This window comes from Wyeomyia smithii, chromosome 3, assembly GCF_029784165.1.
Source record: "Wyeomyia smithii strain HCP4-BCI-WySm-NY-G18 chromosome 3, ASM2978416v1, whole genome shotgun sequence".
Taxonomy (NCBI): Eukaryota; Metazoa; Arthropoda; class Insecta; order Diptera; family Culicidae; genus Wyeomyia; species Wyeomyia smithii.
The window spans coordinates 184,496,565-184,517,744 of record NC_073696.1 but is presented as its reverse complement, the minus strand read 5'-3'; the positions used below and the strand labels follow the sequence as shown (position 1 = coordinate 184,517,744).

The following is a 21,180-nucleotide window of genomic DNA, read 5'->3' as shown; positions in this document are numbered from 1 at the left end:
CGCAGGATGACTAACTAGTCAACAACCAACCAAATATAGGTTATCGGGTTTTTGTTATTGAGGGTTATCGTGTGGAGCGCAAAGCATACTCATGAAGTCAAATTTGACAAAGTTGCAATTGAAAGTTACAGAATACACCTTGGTAAAGCTTGTACGTATTGTTTTTTTTTGCGCCACGATTTATGACATCGATTCTCCTCTGAAAGATTAACACTTTCAATCGACAAGTCATGCGAATGTCATACGGCAATCTTATTTTTAGTCAAGGATTATATCTCCACAAAATACCGGTTCAATAAAATGTGCGCAAAAAAATTGAACCACACATTTTTTATCATAAAAACGCATGTCTTCCAACTAATGATATCCAGTATCTCCTGTTCGAACGACGTGGTAAAACATGTATTGAAAATTCATGTATCTGATAACTAAAGCATCTCAACCAAATTCCCAGTGTGTAACTCAAAAAATAATTTCAATTATTTCTTTTGACCCAACATCCACTTACTTGGGAAGCAACTGATTAGCAAACAATCAAAGATATGCTAATAGAAGCTATCAAATACAAACTCCGAAAACACACCTCCAATTGAACGCGCCGTTGCTATCGACAGACTGATTGATTCGAGTGGTTTAATTATGCTGGCAGAGGCTGTCTGAAGACTAACATTACAGATATGCTAGAAAACCAGATCACTTCGACGCCGACCAGTATCTAGATATTTCGAACGCTGCCGCTAGCCTGCAAATCGAGATGTTCCTGTTGCGCAGAAAAAGAAAGAACTAAATATATTGTATTATAAATTTCGAAACCTGAATAGAACGGCCGCCAGTCGTCGAATGATGTGGAACGCAACAAGAGCCAACTTCTTCAACTGGTGTTCGAGCAAGGCGGTTAGGTTAACGGTTGAGTTGTTTGCGTTATTTTTTGTGCTAAGTGTTAGAAATGTGCACGGTTTTAGTGATTTTATGTTTAATGGAAACGTAGACCATGGGAAACAGAAATACAGTAATGGTTTGTGGCTTAATGAATAGGAAGAAAATACGAATATTAGAATTGTACTCGTCTTCTAGAGCAATTATTGAATGTATACGATTTTATTATCGTCGGAGGAGGGAACGCGGGAGCCGCACTTGCTAATCGATTATCGGAGATTCCACAGTGGAATGTACTCCTGATCGAGGCTGGCGGAAGAGACAACATTCTTTCCGATGTACCGCTTTTCGCCGCATACCTGCAATCTACAGCTCTAAATTGGAATTTCGTGGCAGAGAAAGAAAACGGAAGTTGTCAAGGTTGGTAGTAAAATTTATTTTCCGTAAATTTTTATCCTCATACCGTTTATCATTGAAGCAATCGAAAACCAGCGATGTGCAATGCCTAAAGGAAAGGGGCTTGGCGGTTCTACCATTCTTAACTATATGATATACAACCGAGGGAACCCCGCTGATTTCGATGACTGGGCGGCCGCCGGTAACATCGGATGGTCTTATCGTGATGTACTACCGTACTTTAGAAAACTAGAACGCATATCATTCGATGATAGAAACTTAACACCGCAACGCGGCAAAAAAGGTCCTTTAACCATCGAATATGTTCGATATCGTTCGTCGCTAGTTCATGCATTCGTCGAAGCAAATAAACAACTTGGTCGAAACGTTGTAGACTATAACGGAGACACGCAGATCGGTGTCGATTATCTTCAGGCAACAACAAAACACGGTAGAAGAGTTACTTCTGCTTCCGCATATTTGGATCCAGTGTCCACTCGACCAAATCTTCACATTCTTACAAACGCTAGAGCGACTAAAGTAATCATCGATCCACAGACTAAGACGGCTAGAGGTGTTGAATATTTATGGCACAAACGAAACCTCACTGTATTCGCTCGAAAGGAAGTAATATTGTCAGCGGGTAGTTTTCAGTCACCCCAACTGCTTATGCTATCGGGTATCGGTCCAAAAGAACACTTAGAAAAGGTTGGAATACCAGTTCTGGTAGATTTGCCAGTTGGGGAAACTATGAAGGATCATCTTTCGCTATTGCCGTTGTCGTTCTTAACAAATACGTCACAGCAATCATTTGACACTGACCGATTGGGTGCTCAAGAAATGATTGAATATTTGACACTGGGAAATGGAACGCTTACCGTCCCAGGTGCAGTCGAAGCGTTAGCGTTTATAAAATCGAACCTTTCCAACGAAATACGAGACATTCCGGATATTGAGTTGTTCTTTGTAGGAGGTTCACCAGCATCGGATTACGGCACAGGAGTTGTTCGAGGTAGCGCCTGGGAGAAAACCCTTTACGATCAGGTGTACAAACCCCTTGAAGGCAAAGATGCATTTTCAATCGCCATAATGCTATTCAATCCAAAATCAAAGGGACGCATACGCTTGAAGGATAATAATCCTTTGCATTGGCCTTTGATCTATTCGAATCTACTTTCAGAGAAAGATGACATAATGACGATGATTGAAGGCATTAAGGAAGCTCTTAGAATAGTCGAAACGCCGGCTATGAAACGAATCGGAGCTCGCATAATCAACACACAATTACCCTCCTGTACTCAGTTTCCATTCGGAACCGATCAGTATTGGGAATGTTTGATACGGTCACTAGCTACCACTCTGCATCATCAGGTAAGCACCTGTAAGATGGGCCCCTCCGGCGACCAAGAAGCCGTTGTATCACCAAAGTTACGAGTGAAAGGAATTAAACGGCTAAGGGTCGTGGATGCAAGTGTAATGCCGACAATTATAACGGGTCACACGCAAGCCCCGGTCTATATGATAGCGGAAAAAGCTTCAGACATGATTAAAGATTACTGGAACTGGGGGCAACCGTTAGACAAAAATGAGAAGTATCAATAAACAAGGCTGTAATTTACGCAATCTTACAAGTGATCATTTGTTCCGAAAGACACTCAATGACGTATTGAACGTGAAATCAAACAAAACAAGCAAATATTGTTCAAGAAACAACGATCGGACAAAATTTCAGATTAGAACACATTAAAAATCACAATTAATCAAGATTACAATAGTCGACTGTAAAGAATATTCCATAAATTTAACTGGTTGGTAAGATAATAATTGATTAGTTGTCCTACTAATTAATTTGTACTAATGAGCCAATTTTAACCATCTAAAAACAAAATAATAACATTCCGTAATTGAATTTGATCGTACGACAATATTTTTACAGATAGCAAACACGACTAGCGGTTAAACTAGACAGGTTAAAGTGAAAAAGTGCGCGCACTGGAAAACGCCTGAAGATAGACTATCTGTCCCCGATAATTTATTTTTAAAGCACATTCAAAGGTGCAACCCGTATTCCACGTAACGCTGTCTAAATTAAATACTCCGTGATATATTGTTAGTCAAAAACGTTTCATTGAATCTACATATAAAAATTAAATTTTAGGATATTTCCGTTCTGGATATTTTCACAAGTTCGCATGAATATCTTCCGTAGTTTATTTGGACGTACGATAGAGCAAACGAAATACGAAGGAATACAATCAAAGTTATTTATTTTACTCAGCTTCGAAACACGAAACAACAAGTTCATACTTCGTGGTTTGATTCGTTGCCATCACATTTCTGCTTCAAATACAGCATTATTGCACTTGAAACCCGTTAGCTATTGGAATTTCTCCACCACACTTAACGCAAAAGTTCCATACAATAAAATAGCAATTGATGCAAGCTGCTTCTTTGTTCTGAAGAAATTGCACATAACGGGAACGAAAAAACATATCGTAAATTCAAACCGAGCAGTTTCTTTACTTAAAAGAACGAGCCGTTTGAAAAAATATAGCAAACAAACAAGAAAAAAAATCAGCGTACAAGTACAGTTTCTACAGCTCTAACCTAATTTCAGACTAGCTCACTCACTTTGAAAACAAACGAAACGTTTGAACCGTAAATGTCATATTGAATACGTTTTATGATAATTTAAGCAATAAAAAATCGGAGTCGTGTTTATAATAAAGAAGAGGAGAGGAAGCGGGGCAAGTGGCTACTTAGCAGACGACCCGCCAGTGATACCGGATTGCATCATTGGATAACTCGACCTTCTTTTCGTTTTAATAATTCTAAAAAATAGTATTAAAATTTATGTCAAATTCGTTTTTGTAGTGTAGCTACACCAGACCTCTCCGGGTTACACCAAAAATACCATTTTTCCTGTCCCGTGACAACATGCGACAACAAATATAAAAGCTGCCAAATGCCATATGAAAAAATGATAGCTGAGTGTAGCTTCATTTGCCTCTTCGTTCTTCAGCTTTAGAATTAGTGTTAGCACCGCCGCAATAATAAACTCGACGTTATTATGATTAGGAACGATTGGGAAATAAATGGATCATCCATTTGAAACATCTCCTCCCGTATTCTATGTAGTATACCACAAATGTGGTAAACTAGAATACGGGAGTGGAATGCGTTTCCGACGTAGAAGTGTGTGTTGTTTTCTTCGTTTTCTTAGTTTGGATTTTAAACAGTGTTAACTGTATGTATAACCACATGATGGATTATTATGCGTTGGATAGGTAAAATGTTGGACAATTTTATGATACGTCAGTTATTATTATTACTTTATTACTGAGCTGTGAAAATTGGTGAAATGTTTCAAAATCGAATTTCCACCAAAATGAATGCGGGCGGCTTGCAATGACTCTCAAAAAGCGTCTACGGGCCATTATCAAGCACAAAGGTGAAAGATTTGGACTCAACTGAGTACATTGTTGTTTTACTGCTTATAGATGTTATTGAAATCGATTCCAAAGAGAAATAAAAACTACTTTGAGTTTTATGACATAAATAAAGTGTATCACTTTTACGTTGCCACCCTGTATATTCTACATTTTATGAAGAAAAGAATTTTGAGAAGTTTGAAGGTAAGCATGCAAAGCGTACCGTACTTAGTCGAACCATAAACTAAAAAAGGAAATTCAATCTAAAAACTCTTAAGCTTGGAAGAGTGGAAATTCCATCTAGTGAACAGTAGAACTTCCTTTCTGGGTTTAAATTTTCGAGAAATTTTTATTTCCGGGATTTCCGGGTTCCAAATCCCAAAAAATATTTCCTATAACGGAAATTATTAGGAAATCAATTTCAAAATATAAATCTTTCCAAAATAGTGTACACTTTCGTACAAAATTAAGTAAGATAGTATAACCGTGTGATTATGAATGAAATTTCGAGAACACAACTTGCGGACACATCGACTGTTTATAGACTGCAAGGCGGTGTACGATTCAGATACTTCGGAACGATTCCCTGGATTCTGATCCAGATAGATCCACGAAGAAGCGAACCAAGGAAAAAATCCAAAGGACTCTGCGAAAAGGAGGCGCAAGTTACAAGCCATAAGCGTTGTCACAGACTGGAGTATTCTCCATTCAAGATGTTTCTCGTTCTTTTTCGCTTTCTTCCTTGCTCGTATTCACTCCCGAAATCATATGTACATACTCGCGTCTACTCCCCTACTCGCGTCTACCCACTTACTCGCGAGCACAACCAGCCGAAGACAATTGTTTCAAGATGCATTGCGATAATTGCGGAAGGACAAAAAAATACTTCGGTAGCGGTTTGCTACGGCTGGTTTCGCATTAGATTGCTGTGAAAAACTTAAAAAAGCAGCCCGATACCCTACACGTTCCAGCATACGATGCTTTACAAGTAGCAGAAACTCGCATACTCTTTTATGGTCGCTGAGTAGTAAACAAAAGAGTTTTTGCGTGCCGATGCACGTTGGCTACTACTCCGGTGGGTGCGAGTTGAAGAGATAGTTTGCGAACAGGGCTTATTGGGGATTGCTTAGTCAGTTTATTGGGGATTGCTTAGTCAGTTTTAGTCCCGCAGCCTACATATCCACCCGGAATTTGTGCCCTGAAGAACGCAGATCCTCCCGGGGCGTCATACGGACATGATTTGTGGACGTGGAAGGAGGTCGATCGAAGAGTGCTCGGCTCGGGATCTTCAAGCGTAGAATCCTGTAGATATTGTCAAGCTAATGAAACACGACAGAGATTAGAGATTCCGAACGAAGTGCACGTGAATGAAAATAGTTATAACTTTATCTATTTATCTATTATTTTTTATCGTTTTGATGATTTTTTATGAATTCGAATCATTAAATTGTGTTTTGTTTTCTTTTCCTACATGACAAAAATAGATCCCAAGTTGAATAAAGTGCTACTTTTGACGTAGAATTACGTCTTACTTCAACAATCCGGGATAAGGGTGCAAATTGAAATACCAAAAAAACTGAAATAGTGATTTTACTTTTTTGAACTTCTTACTTTTGTAATAGCGACAATCATAGAGTTTATTTGTATTGTGCCGTGTCAAATAAATGTTGTGTGAACAAAAAAAAAATCATGGAGTTTTGTCTATCAGCGTTTAAGTTCAAGACTACGAACAATAAGAGCTGAATACAAGATCAAATACCATCCAACATGCATATTTCCGTAATCGGGAAAATGCAAATGCAAGAAAGTGACTTCCCATTTCTGTAAAATAGCCTAAAATGACCAAATACCACCTGACATAGGTATTTACAGAACCAGAGTAACGCCCAGTGTCCAAGAATTGTCTCCAGACGCCATTATGAGAGTCAAGATGATGACTTTCGGTTCCTTGAACACAGTATGAAATAATCAAAAACCACCTAATATGGGTATCTCTGTAAACGAGATGATGGCCAGAGGCCGTAAATCCAGACGTCAATTGAAAATTCAAGATGGTGATTTCTGACTTCGGGATAGCAGCCTGGAATGGCCGAATTCTATAAAATATGAGCATTCCTGAAACTGAGATAATATCATGAGGCCGTAAATCGACCTCAGTTTAATGAAAAACTCAGCTTTTTCACTATCATTTACATTTTTTACATCCCGTGATGCCGGGATTTCCAGGGAAATCAAATTTTTATTTCTCGAATCACTAGAAAGCCATCGAAAACTGGAAGCTCTAGTGAAGGGTTTTCTCTTCCGTCACGATATCTAGTTTTGCAATTGAGCCCTCTTGGTTATAACAAGCAGACACAGCTTCGTAGTTTCCACATGACCGATGTTTCCATCATGGTTCATTACCCGATTTTCATTCAATTAGTCTTAAAAAAGCTTAGTTTCTGTTTATTGTACACGTAATACACGATCAATTGTAAATAAACTGCCCGCATAATCATACGGATGATAATCCATACTATATCCCAAACTAGTTGTTAGGCACGTTTTATAGTTATTGATTACACAGTGCAACAATTTTTTTGCCTTGGCTTCTATGCATGATTTCTTGATGAAGTTTGATGCGAAAATAAATTTCCCGGAGTTTGAACAAATTTCAACTTGCCCCAACAATGGCGCCATTTTGAATTTTCGAGAAACTGGAAATTTTTGATGTTTTTTTCGACGCCATTTTGTTTTAAGACCAAATATCAAAATTCTAAGAGTTTGTCCACATATTAGCATCTTTTTACCCATCTTTTGAAAAAAAAACAGATTAATCGGACAAAAACTGAGCTCAAAACGGTGATTCTACGAAACCGGTTTTGGCATAGTTTTAGTGTAACAAAATAGTATCGATTATTTCTGTGCATTATTGGTAATTCGCTAATATCTTATAGTGGTAGTCAAATTATATCTTATTTTGAGTAAAAAGTCTCAGAAATCGAATGGTAGGTGTCTGATCTACGTATGTCAGCAGATAAACCTATTTTTGTATTGTAGAGGAATTGGGGCAAAATCGACATTTTGCTGATATTTTACGTAGATCAGACACCTACCATTCGATTTCTGAGACTTTTTTACTCAAGATAAAATATTATTTGACTACCACTTTAAGATATTAGCGAATATGTTCAGAAATAATCGATACTGTTTTGCTTTGTGAAATATACTAAAACTATGCCAAAACTGGTTTCGTAGAATCACCGTTTTGAGCTCAGTTTTTGTCCGATTTAAAATCTGGTTTTTTTTTCAAAAGATGGTTGAAAAGATGCTAATATGTGGACAAACTCTTAGAATTTTGATATTTGGTCTTAAAACAAAATGGCGTCGAAAAAACATCAAAAATTTCCGGTGTCTCAAAAATTCAAAATGGCGCCATTGCTGCTCCTTAAGTTGAAATATGTTCAAACTCGGGGAAATTTAGTTTTGCATAAAAATACACAAAAAAATTATATGGTATAGAAGCCAAGGCAGAAAAAAAAAGTCAAATTTTGTTGCACTGTGTTATGCGGGTGGACAAACAATTGCAAGTGCTACGATCCTCTTGACACTAATAGTCTCTTCCGAACCGGGATTCGAACATACGACAACTGGTTTGTTAGACGGTACCGGAATCGTACCTCGAAGCTGAGAGGCTTATATATTATGAAAATGACAGGTGAAGTGACGTTTTTGACCTCATATGGGTGTTGAAAAACATGAGCAAGTACTCAAACTGCAAATTATAGACCGTTCCGATAATTATAAATACACTTACGATCAACCGTCATTTCAAATAACGTGCAGTATTCAACCAAACGTTGGTTGCGTCCTGTTGTTTACATCCAAAAGAAACAGATGCTGTCATTTTTTCTAACATTTAGTGCGAAATTTTGAAAATTCATGGCCTTTCTCTCGAGCAAAGAAAGCGAATTGTGCACAAATGGGGCACCGTGAGTGGTCTTTCTATAAGAAAATTAGCCAGAGAAGAAGGTATAAGTGTCGGAGCAGTTCAAACCGCATTGCGGAAGTATTGTGAAGAGTGCACATTTACTGATGCCCCAAGACGTGGTAGAAAACCCGGGCCTGTTGATCCCACAATGGACAAAAAGGTTAAGGAATACTACAAGCGGCATCCTTCAGTATCAGTACGAGATGTGGCGAGAAAGCTTGGAACCTCGGCGAGTAACGTTATGCGTGCCAAGGGAAGAATGGGTCTGCAGACCCGTCCGAAGCAGAAGCAGCCAAACCGAAATCCAAAACAAGCTGAATCTGAGAAACCGAGAGCTCGGAAGCTTTATGACAAACTTCTGACCAAAAAATGGGGTGTGTTATCATGGATGACGAAACCTACATAAAACTGGACTATAAAACTCTGCCAGGACCGCAATTTTATACATCACCGAAGGGAAAGGACCATTGAAAGCCATTTACACCGAAAAAATCGGCAAGAAGGTAATGGTTCGGCAGGCCATTTGTGAATGTGGGAAAATATCTCGTCCATTCATTACGAATGACACAATGAATGGTAAAATTTACGTGAAAGAGTGTTTGCAGAAAGGGTTGTTACCCATGGTTAAGCAGCATAACAATCCTCCAATCTTTTGGCCCGATCTTGCTTCCTGCCTTTACTCTAAGGATGCACTAGGGTGGTATAAAACAAATAATGTCACAAGTGTCCCAAAGGAGATGAATCCTCCAAACTGCCATGGAATTCGCCCTATTGAAACTTTTTGGGCTTTGACCAAGGCAAAGCTGAGGAAATAGGTCAAACCAGCGGACAATGTTGAAAAATTTAAAAAAGATTGGCTTAAAGTGGTAAAAATGGTCGGAGAACACACTGTGCAAAAGCTTATGAGTAGTGTTAAGAGAAAAGTTAGAAAACTCGCGTATCCTACAAAAAATAATCCCAACTTGAATTTAAACTGGAAAGAAAACACTTATTATCTATATTTCAGAATAAAATGACCCGAAAAATCCTGTATTTTTTGTTTTATTCAAGAGAGAAGATGTATTTATAATTTTCGGAACAGTCTATAATCAGCATGTATGCACCAAAACATAAAAACAATCTGTAATCTTAAGAAAATACGAAACCCCTTTGGCTACAAATTTTTAAACAAAGACGATTATTTGGAGAAGATGACTGATTTTCAGACCCAACAACAAGTTTGCTACAAACATCATATATACATACGTGGGTTCGTTTCTCACCTCCAGTATGAGGATGATATGCAAATTTAATTGTTTCTTCCGCCATATCCAACCCGAAAACTGCATTATATGCATTGGAACGATGAGAAATTTATTGGGTCTTGATTCCTTAGGATTGGGATTCAAAATGTATGTGTGTGTAAACTACACATCAAACTGTTGAATCTTTCGAATATGGCCACATATTTTATTCTTTTATTTACTTTGCAGAGCATCTTCTTTTATTTTTGAGTTTTCTGGTTTTTCCAATTCTGAAATAAATTATTGTACTAGAGTCCTACAGTAATTAAAACTTTAAATGGAACTTCAATATTGACCACCTCGTTGTTGTCAGTTACGAGGTCCGATTCTTGTATTTCAAAGATCAAAACCTAATACTTCGAACATTCGCAAAACATCTTATCCGACTGCTAACCCGAAATTCAGACATCGTAATTCAATATTACAAAAACATCTAGTCACTTGGAGCATCGAAACCAACCTCAGACTTTAATAGTTTTTTTTCGCTTCCTTTAACGAACACTGATGGACACATTTGACACCACGTCCATCCATGCGCGTTAATTGCTCTTCTTCGAACAGGTTAAGTAAGTTATAAAATAAGCCTATCATTACTATCCATACCGCAGGAGAAACGAATGACCGTAGTCAAGGTCGATCGCAGGTGGGATAAATACACAAATTCGGTCAAAGAACTTTTCTGCCATCCGTCCTGCATCGCGTATGCTGTTCTCTTTGCTCCATGCTAAATATCGTTCCCTACACCAAGCGTTTTTTTTTTAAACCTTGGACAACCATGTTCGACGACTTATCCTTTAATGTTTGGTTATCTATTCCAGGGCCTAAAATACTAGCCAATATAGAATACAATGGATCAAACTCAGTCATCACTGTCTAACGTTGTTGTGGGATAACGTTCTGTTCCCCAGCACCAGCTTCCGCAGTAGAAATAGGCAGCACAAGCGTACATAAAATATGAGCCGCCACACACAATGGAATCTTAAGTTTATTAAAATTCGAATACAGCCGCATGCGTGTGGGTGGGGCGAGGAGAGCGTCTCTTATTCCGTTTTACGGTAGTATGTCGATTTGCAATGTAAACAGAAAGCCAAGGTAAGTGGGTGCGACCGGTAGATAGCGTTATATGTGTTATTCGACTTTGGTGGATGGAAGAAACTAGGAAAACTGGAACATTTTTTTTGTTTATTGTCAACTTCAGCACACAGACCCATTCATACTATTTTTGGTTTTGGTTTTGAGATTCAAACCCACGCCAACTGCATACTTATAAGCGTTTCTATTGTACTAGAACTACTTCTCTTGACGAATAGATGCCGGTAGTGTTTGAAAATATGTATGAATGGTTCGATACTACTGGCACCAATACCGATTCTTTAAAAGAAAGCTTCTCGCACTAGCGAAGAGCAAACTAAATGGTAAGTTGATTGCATTGGAGCCGGTTTATTGTACTTCTCTCTACCTTTCGATGTAGATTCGATGTCTTCCAGCATGACGACTGCGGCAGCCCGGAATGGTACGAAGATGCACACATCAAAGACAAGTGCAGATTACGGCGGATATGAGAGACGAATGCGAAGAAAGGTGACATGAGTTTGTTCACCTCGAGTGACGATAATGGCATAGAAGCCGGCAGCTAGAGGTAATTAACAGAATATGTGGAATAGGCGGAAGGTTGAAAGCTCTTCAAAGATAACAATGTGAAGAACATGCACAAGTTTTTTATGTACAGGAATGTTGTACCTAAGAACTGCAAGAATCTTTTATATCCATGTTCAAATGTAAATCACAAAATTGTGAAAAGGAGAGAGCATGAACATTTTACACCGAAACTTGAAATCGGATAAGGGGCCATCCACATACCACGTGGACAGCTTGGGGGTTGGGTAATGTCCACGGTCCATACATTTTTTTTAGAATTTATATGGGCAGTTGTCCACGGAGGGGGAGGGGGAATCAAAATCGTTAAAAATCTGATGTCCCTTAAGCTGGAAGTACAAAGTCAGCAGAACAAAGAGTTAATAGCATGAAAATTTAGTGCTCATTCGATGCTCATTTAATGCCATATCGCCGAATTTACTGCTCCATCATTTCTTTGAAAAATGTATTTGTTTGCTAGCTTAAGAAAATAGCTAGCAGACAATATACGAAAATAGCATTTTTAGTCACAAAACGGTTCTATAACGGTCAAAAACATTTAATGCTCATTTAATGCTCTTACAAAAACCTGATTTTCATGATAATTTTATTGATTTTGTATAAATTTTTCAAAAATATGACATTATATGAATAGCTTCAATTTTTTCAAACATTTTTCTCTGAAAACAATCAGAATCCTTTTGATACGATTAGATACCAATTAAATGCTCCCATATGCGAGCAGTCTCAATAACTTAGGTGCATTTTTCATTAAATATATTTTTTTCAAAAATATTGTTCTGCTAGCTTAAGAAAAAAGTTAGCAAAACATTGGCCAGAAACAGCATTTTCAAGCAATAAACTGTTATGGTCAAAATAATTTAATGCTCATTAAATGCTCTTGAAATAACCTGATCTTCATGATAATTTTATTGATTTTGTATAAATTTTTCAAAAATATGATATTATATGAATAGCTTCAATTTTTTCGAACATTTTCCTCTGAAAACAATCAGAATCCTTTTGATACGATTAGATACCAATTAAATGCTCCTATATGCGAGCAGTTTCAATAACTTAGGTGCATTTTTCATTAAATATTTTTTTTTTTTTTCAAAAATATTGTTCTGCTAGCTTAAGAAAAAAGTTAGCAGAACATTGGCCAGAAACAGCATTTTTAAGCAATAAACTGTTGTAGAATGGTCATAATAATTTAATGCTCATTTAGTGCTCTTGAAAAAACATGATTTTCATGATAATTTTATTGAATTTGTATAATTTTTTCAAAAATATGATATTATATGAATAGCTTCAATTCTTTCGAACATTTTCCTCTGAAAACAATCAGAATCCTTTTGATACGATTAGATACCAATTAAATGCTCCCATATGCGAGCAGTTTCCATAACTTAGGTGCATTTTTCATTAAATATATTTTTTTCAAAAATATTGTTCTGCTAGCTTAAGAAAAAAGTTAGCAGAACATTGGCCAGAAACAGCATTTTTAAGCAATAAACTGTTGTAGAATGGTCAAAATAATTTAATGCTCATTAATGCTCTTGAAAAAACATGATTTTCATGATAATTTTATTGATTTTGTATAAATTTTTCAAAAATATGATATTTTAAGAATAGCCTCATTTTATTCGAACATTTTCCTCTGAAAACAATCAGAATCCTTTTGATACGATTAGATACCAATTAAATGCTTCCATATGCGTGCAGTTTCAATAACTTAGATGCATTTTTCATTAAATATATTTTTTTAAAAATATTGTTCTGCTAGCTTAAGAAAAAAGTTAGCAGAACATTGGCCAGAAACAGCATTTCTAAGCAATAAACTGTTGTAGAATGGTCATAATAATTAAATTCTCATTTAATGCTCTTGAAAAAACATGATTTTCATGATAATTTTATTGATTTTGTATAAATTTTTCAAAAATATGATAGGGTGATTGATCGTGGTTCGCACTATGCAAAACCTGATCCTGGTTCGTGCTATTAACTAAATCATCGATAAACCATTGAATAGTCAAAGATTTTTAATTAAAAAAATTTTTAAAGCTGCTGCTATTTGTTAACAATACATACCTTTGATTTTTTCCTAAAGGAAACTACTTCAACTAACCCTGACAGCCGAGCAAATGAAAGATGTAAATTCGGCTGCCAATGTCTTCACCGAAGCAGTCTGTGTAAAGTTCTCTACAGTATTTTAGCTCGTGATGTAAAACTTCAAATCAAGTTTAAAAAGTCGATCCATCTATATTTTACCAGTACTGAAACTTTTATTATAGAAAAAAGTCTCCGATTGTGTTTTTTCTTTAATAATACAATATTAGTTTTTTGATCCTGATTCGCGCTGCAAATGTTCGTGGTTCGTCCTAATAGTTTCATCAAATCACCGCTAGGGGCAATGCGTATTATTTATTTTTAACCTGAGAGTTTCAGTCAACCGCTCTGGAAAAACATCGCGAAAAATCTAAACAAACAGACGGACTTATCTATAAAACACAGGAATTGGATAAAAAAAATAATTTAACTAGCAAGGCAAGTTAACATTGATTTTCTGGCCATTAAAATAAATAAGTCCTTCTAATAATAAAACTGGCCAGAAAGTCGTCCTACGAAACTTCTCCAGAAAATTATAAGTGGGGATATTTGGCAGGAGGAACAAAACTAAATGTGAAAGAGGAAGAATAAAATCATATTAAACACCACCATCAATAAAATAATTATAAGCATCCCACTTCTTAATAGCGGTATTGCTAATAATAGAAACGCGGGTAAAGCAGACACCCGGGCATATCTCACGATAGATCTAGGATTCGGCGCAGTGAGGAAGTCCGTATAGAAAAAAGTGTGAAACTCTCAAAGTAAATTTCCGTTTAAAAAAAATGTCTGAATTCATATTGTTCGAAATAATCTGAAAAACTAATTATGTACAAGTTTCTTCCACACTGATAAATAGATATATGGAGAATATAACTGTATTTGATACAAAAGTACGTTTATATTACGTGTATTCCGTCAATTTCCAATGCAGAACTTCTATTTTTTATTAGAACGAACCAAGATCATAAATGACGCGAACCAGGATCAAAATTTCGCTTGCATTACAACTCATACCAATGATATTTACTAGACATCAGGTGTTTTTAAAGGCAACTAATTTAATCGTCTATAGTTGCTCTTTCTATTCAATCAAAATTTTAGTTGAATTCAATCAAAATTTTAGTTGAAAATTTTAGTTGCAAGGACCATTGCAAGATACCTTAGACAATTTGTCTGAATGGGCTCTTAAGCTGGGTATCGAATTCTCTCCGGAGAAAACTGAGCTGGTCGTTTTTTCTAGGAAGCATAACCCAGCTCAGCTGCAGCTCCTACTAACGGGTAAAACAATCACTCAGGTTTTAGTCGCTAAATATCTCGGGGTCTGGTTCGACTCTAAATGCACCTGGGCTTGCCATATTAGGTATCTGACATGAAAATGCCAACAGAGGATTAATTTTCTTCGTACGATTACCGGAACCTGGTGGGGAGCCCACCCAGGAAACCTTCTAAGGCTTTACCAAACAACGATATTGTCTGTAATTGAGTACGGGTGTTTCTGCTTCCGCTCCGCAGCAAACACACATTTGATCAAACTGGAACGAATACAATATCGTTGTTGGCGTATTGCCTTAGGTTGCATGCAGTCGACCCATACGATGAGTCTTGAAGTGCTAGCGGGTATTCTTCCATTGAAACATCGTTTTTGGAATCTCTCTTACCGGTTGCTAATTCGATGCACAGTTATGAACCCATTAGTAATTGAAAATTTCGAGAGGTTGGTCGACCTTCAATCTCAATCCAGATTTATGACTTTATATTTTGACTATATGGCTCAAGATATTAATCCTTCTTCATACGATTCCTCTAATGTCGCACTTTTAGATACTTCTAATAATGCTATATTCTTCGACACCACCATGAAACAAGACATTTCTGGTATCCCGGATCAATTGCGACCCCAAGAGATCCCTGAAATTTTTTCCAATAAGTTTAAACATGTTAGTTATGATAAAAGGTTTTACACTGACGGATCTAATCTAGATGAGTCCACTGGCTTCGGTGTTTTCCACGAAAATTTTACCGCCTTCTACAAACTCGATGCTCCTGCTTCCGTGTACGTCGCAGAGCTTGCTGCCATTCAGTACTCTCTTGGGATCATCGAAACCCTGCTCATAGACCAACTTCATCTTAACAGACAGTCTCAGGCCATTGAGGCTCTGCGATCGATGAAGACTGTGAAGCACACCCCGTATTTCCTGGGGAAAATACGGCGGTTTTTAAGTGCTTTAACAGATAAAAATTACCGGGTTACCTTAGCGTGGGTCCCTTCTCATTGTTCCATTCCGGGCAATGAAAAGGCTGACGCTTTAGCTAAGGTGGGTGCTATTGATGGCGATATTTATAGTAGACCAATTGCTTATGATGAATTTTATAGCATTTTGCGTCAGAGAACACTCAACAGTTGGCAATCATCATGGAACTCAGATGAACTGGGACGGTGGCTACATTCCATTTTTTCTAAGGTATCGATGACGCATGGTTCAAGGGGTTGGATGTAGGTCGGGACTTCATTCGCGTGATGTCCAGACTTATGTCCAATCACTATACGTTAAACACGCATCTCTTTCGTATAGGGCTTGTAGACAGTAATCACTGCGTTTGTGGCGATGGCTACCATGGCATCGAGCATGTTGTTTGGTCGTTTACCGAATACTGTGGTGTTAGGTCTGAGCTTATAGATTCCCTTCGGGCCCGAGGAAAACAACCGAACGTACCCGTTAGAGACATTCTGGGAAGCGGTGATCTCCAGTACATGACACAGCTATACGGGTTTATAAAAAATGCTGGCATTAAAATTTAATTTTTTTTTATCTATTTGCTAGAATACAATTTCTGTCACAAACTGAAAGAGAATGATACACCCGGCTGGAGACACTAAAACGAAGACTTGGCATCTCTATGTTTACGCAGACACCTCAGACCAAAACTGCTCAAATAGAACATCACTGGTTAGCCACGTACAAATGAATACATTCTGTAATATAAAATAGTTAAAAACAAAATTGTAACACCCCTCCTTTCACCTTAAATCCCCACTAGCTCGTAGTCGGCCGCGAGAATAAAAAAAAGGCCTCCCTCTTTTCCCTGCTAATTTAGAATTTAAAAAAAAAATGTACTTGGCTCAGTTAAACATAAATTGTATCGTGCCGTGTCAAATAAACTATTTAAAAACTAAAAACTAACTAACTCAATTCAAAACTTATTGACTAAAAAGAGAGCTCATCGTAGCAATTGAGGATTGCAACGATTTTTGTCGAAAACTGTTAATAATTTTATTTGACATAGCTTCATGTTTCAACACCAGTAAGTCTATGTTATTCGAGTGTACCAAACCAAGACGCTTCAAAATCATTTTCAGAATTTTATTCCGAACCTGTTATCTGTGCAAAAGAGTAAAAAAATGGGCGGTACAGCGGTACAGCTTGGAGAATTTTGTTTTGATTGTGAAATTGAACTTTGTTCACCTTGCCGTACCTTAACAATTGCTAGACGGACATAAAAATTTGACATATGGTTGCCGTTACAATTCGCACAGCGAAAATTTTTACTCTCTTCCACAGGACATTGAGTGAGAAGAGTCTCCACGAATGAGGCATTTTTGGTCCAAGTTACAGATTTTTGAACCATGGCCATAACGTTGGAAAATTCGCAATTGGGCTTTTCTCCTCCCCCAAACTTTCTATATAACTCCCACTTTACCTGGACATTATGGATGGCATGTGGTTTGTCAAAAAATTTCAAATTTTTAACCTCAGTGCGGTTAGTAAAGCAAAGCCTGGGTGCTACATCCCGATTCGGAAACTGACATTCTGTTTACTATACAAAGACTTCGCAGCCGACTGTTTTAGTGGTGCGGGGCTAGCGCTACGATCCTACAGACACTAACAGTCTCTCCCAAACCGAGACTCAAACTTACGACGACTGGCTTGTTAGGCTTGCATCGTACGACGAGACCATCTGGGAGATAAGTCCGGTTAAAATGAACTAAATAATTAACAAGGGAAGTTCCAGCTCTCTGACTTTTCTCGCCTCATGATTTTTTTTTCATTAGATATGCCAATTAATTATGTTGGGGTAAGTTTGATGATCGGTGGTTGAGCGGTGATGATGATCTCATCAACGGTTTGATCGCTGGTGAGACCTTTCAAGTCAACCTCGACCGGCTTGGCGTTCTTGATGTCATAGGTTAAAAATTTGTATATCTTATCAGTTTAATACTGAACAAGACGATTATGGCCTTTAATTGACTCAGCTAATAAGCATTCGCCGCTAATAAGCATAAGCAGTTGATCAAACAAGTGATCAAATAGTACCCAACAAATCGAAAAAAGGGACCAACAGTTGTTAGAAAATAGCCAGAGAAGCTATTGCTATTGAAAAGGATACGGAATAAGGGATTGGGCGATCTACAGGGAAAGATCAATCTTCAGGATCGATTCAGCTGAGCGGTCCCAGATCGATCCATCTAAAAAATCGGAGCCCCAATTACAAAAAATCCCTAGAACATTGAACACCGATGACTCGAAATCATGTTTTTGGAGATTGGTTCGATCTGGTTGTACTCCGATCATTTCATTATTGCTAGTCCATCACCAGTTGCATTATGGGCAGGAATGAAATGGACTATATGGAGGCATGATGATGTCATAATCGCACGCAACCATTCAAAAGCCGATAAGACAATATTAGAAATGGTACACGATACCTGACAATCACTCAAAATTGCATAAAAAAAAGTTCTGCACGCTGAAAAATAATTTTTTTAAAAGATAGAAAAAAAAAATCAAAAAATAAACGATCTTTCTAACTTTTTCAGGTCAACAGAATTGAATCTGAAAATCAAAAAAAAGGATGGAAATCATATTTTTATCTTATTATCGAAAATTTAGAAAAAATCAATAAAATTATCATTTAATGAAAAATGCACCTAAGTTATTGAAACTGCTCGCATATGGGAGCATTTAATTGGTATCTAATTTTATCGAAAGGATTCTGATTGTTTTCAGAGGAAAATGTTTGAAAAAATTTAAGCTATTTATGTATAATTATATTATTATAATATTATTGAAAAATTTATGCAAAATCAATAAAATTATCATAAAAATCAGTTTTTTTCAAGAGCATTAAATGAGCATTAAATTATTATGACCATTCTACAACAGTTTATTGCTCAAAAATGCTGTTTCTGGCCAATGTTCTGCTAACTTTTTTCTTAAGCTAGCAGAACAATATTTTTGAAAAAAAAAAATATATTTAATGAAAAATGCACCTAAGTTATTGAAACTGCTCGCATATGGGAACATTTAATTGTTATCTAATCGTATCAAAAGGATTCTGATTGTTTTCAGAGGAAAATGTTTAAAAAAAATTGAAGCTATTTATGTATAATCATATAATTACAATATTATTGAAAAATTTATACAAAATCAATAAAATTATCATGAAAATCAGGTTTTTTCAAGAGCATTTAATAAGCATTAAATTATTATGACCATTCTACAACAGTTTATTGCTTAAAAATGCTGTTTCTGGCCAATGTTCTGCTAACTTTTTTCTTAAGCTAGCAGAACAATATTTTTGAAAAAAATACATTTAATGAAAAATGCACCTAAGTTATTGAAACTGCTCGCATATGGGAGCATTTAATTGGTATCTAATCTTATCAAAAGGATTCTGATTGTTTTCAGAGGAAAATGTTTGAAAAAATTGAAGCTATTTATGTATAATTATATTATTATAATATTATTGAAAAATTTATGCAAAATCAATAAAATTATCATAAAAATCAGGTTTTTTCAAGAGCATTAAATGAGCATTAAATTATTATGACCATTCTACAACAGTTTATTGCTTAAAAATGCTGTTTCTGGCCAATGTTCTGCTAACTTTTTTCTTAAGCTAGCAGAACAATATTTTTGAAAAAAAAATATATTTAATGAAAAATGCACCTGAGTTATTGAAACTGCTCGCATATGGGAGCATTTAATTGGTATCTAATCGTATCAAAAGGATTCTGATTGTTTTCAGAGAAAAATGTTTGAAAAAATTGAAGCTATTTACGTATTATCATATTATTATAATATTATTGAAAAATTTATACAAAATCAATAAAATTATCATGAAAATCAAGTTTTTTCAGGAGCATTAAATGAGCATTAAATGTGTTTGACCGTTATAGAACCTTTTTGTGACCAAAAATGCTATTTTCGTATATTGTCTGCTAGCTATTTCCTTAAGCTAGCAAACAAATGCAATTTTCAAAGAAATGATGGAGCATTAAATTCGGCGATATGGCTTTAAATGAGCATCGAATGAACACTTAATTTTCATGCTTTAACTCTTTGTTCTGCTGACTTTGTACTTCCAGCTTAAGGGACATAAAAATCTGTCCACGCTGTATGTGGATGGCCCCTAGAGGGATTAGAGTCAGAAAACAATGGACAATTTAATTATTATTGTAGCATCCAATTTTTACAGCGGACGTAAATTACACTGGTCAACACAAACCTCAAACTAGAAAAAAATGAAAGATTTTAGGTTTTACGCCATTCCTGTGAATTTTGGTGCCCCCAGCCACCAACATTTTTTCAGAGACCTAAATGAGTTTTCTCGTAAACACAACGTTGAAGCGACGAACCCAGCGAGCAAATACTATGCGAACTCTCACGTAAGTTGACGCGTTTTGATAATGTCTAGGGGCACAGAAATTCACAGGAATAGGTAAAAAGCTATAATCTTTCTACGGTAGCTATTTTAAGCTTTAGGACAGCATTTTTTTTTTGTCTTTGACGATCAGTGTTATTTTATTTTATTTTATTTTTTATTTTGACAGTTAAGTAATTAATCTTACTAATTCCATTCCGAAAAGTTACGAAAGGTTGAGCCGAGCTTTTGAAATGAATTGTAAAAAGTTGCTACTTCTATTCTATTATTTGCAAATTTATTTATTTTTGGTCATCATTTGGTGTATCAATTTAAAAGAGAGAAAGGCAGCTTCTTTTCAGTTTGACAAAAAGAAAATTTCTCCGTAATTATTTTCATTAGTGAGTGTTCGAAGTACCTGAATTATTTACAACCTTTACAGCAACGAATCTAGTGAAGTTTGAAGTTAAGCAATCGAAGATTTTCAAAAAGCAAACTGTGATTGAATATCGCAAGCTCCTATAACATGTTTAACAAAGATTTGTTTGCGAAAATCTAAATGAATTATATGGTCGACGAAGGCGAAAAAAATGTCCTGGAGCTCTAACTGGGAAAAAAAGAAAGAACATTGCTTTTTAACCGTTCGTGTGAACATTGGTACCCCTAGCCAATGTTCGTTTAGTAATATGTGATGCTGCTACTCTCCGTTTACCGCTGAAATACTTCGAAATTTAGCAGTGAAAACCACTAACCTGTAAAGAAAAGAGAAAAAAAAGCATGTAATAAATTTCAATTGCTATCATTGGTTAACATTAAATGCTCCAAATGCAAAGAA

General features: G+C 36.3%; 2 protein-coding genes across 6 annotated transcripts in view; one reads left to right on the top strand and one right to left on the bottom strand.

The window, feature by feature from the left end:
- Positions 1-21,180, bottom strand: part of LOC129727325 (flotillin-2) — a 380,442-nt gene that overhangs the window by 335,111 nt on the left and 24,151 nt on the right. The window lies entirely within an intron of this gene.
- Positions 838-2,895, top strand: LOC129727315 (glucose dehydrogenase [FAD, quinone]-like). The gene is made up of 3 exons (XM_055685027.1): positions 838-1,015; positions 1,075-1,296; positions 1,355-2,895. The coding sequence occupies exons 1-3, from the start codon at positions 841-843 to the stop codon at positions 2,872-2,874; spliced, it is 1,917 nt and encodes a 638-aa protein (XP_055541002.1). The 5' UTR covers positions 838-840; the 3' UTR covers positions 2,875-2,895.

What these genes read in the sequence shown, in the direction of transcription:
- LOC129727315 (XM_055685027.1), top strand. Translation starts at nt 841, where the DNA reads ATGATGTGGAACGCAACAAGAGCCAACTTCTTCAACTGGTGTTCGAGC. An exon ending in GAAACAGAAATACAGTAATG is followed by an intron (nt 1,016 to 1,074) that starts GTTTGTGGCTTA and finishes CTCGTCTTCTAG; the next exon opens with AGCAATTATTGAATGTATAC. An exon ending in AGAAAACGGAAGTTGTCAAG is followed by an intron (nt 1,297 to 1,354) that starts GTTGGTAGTAAA and finishes TTATCATTGAAG; the next exon opens with CAATCGAAAACCAGCGATGT.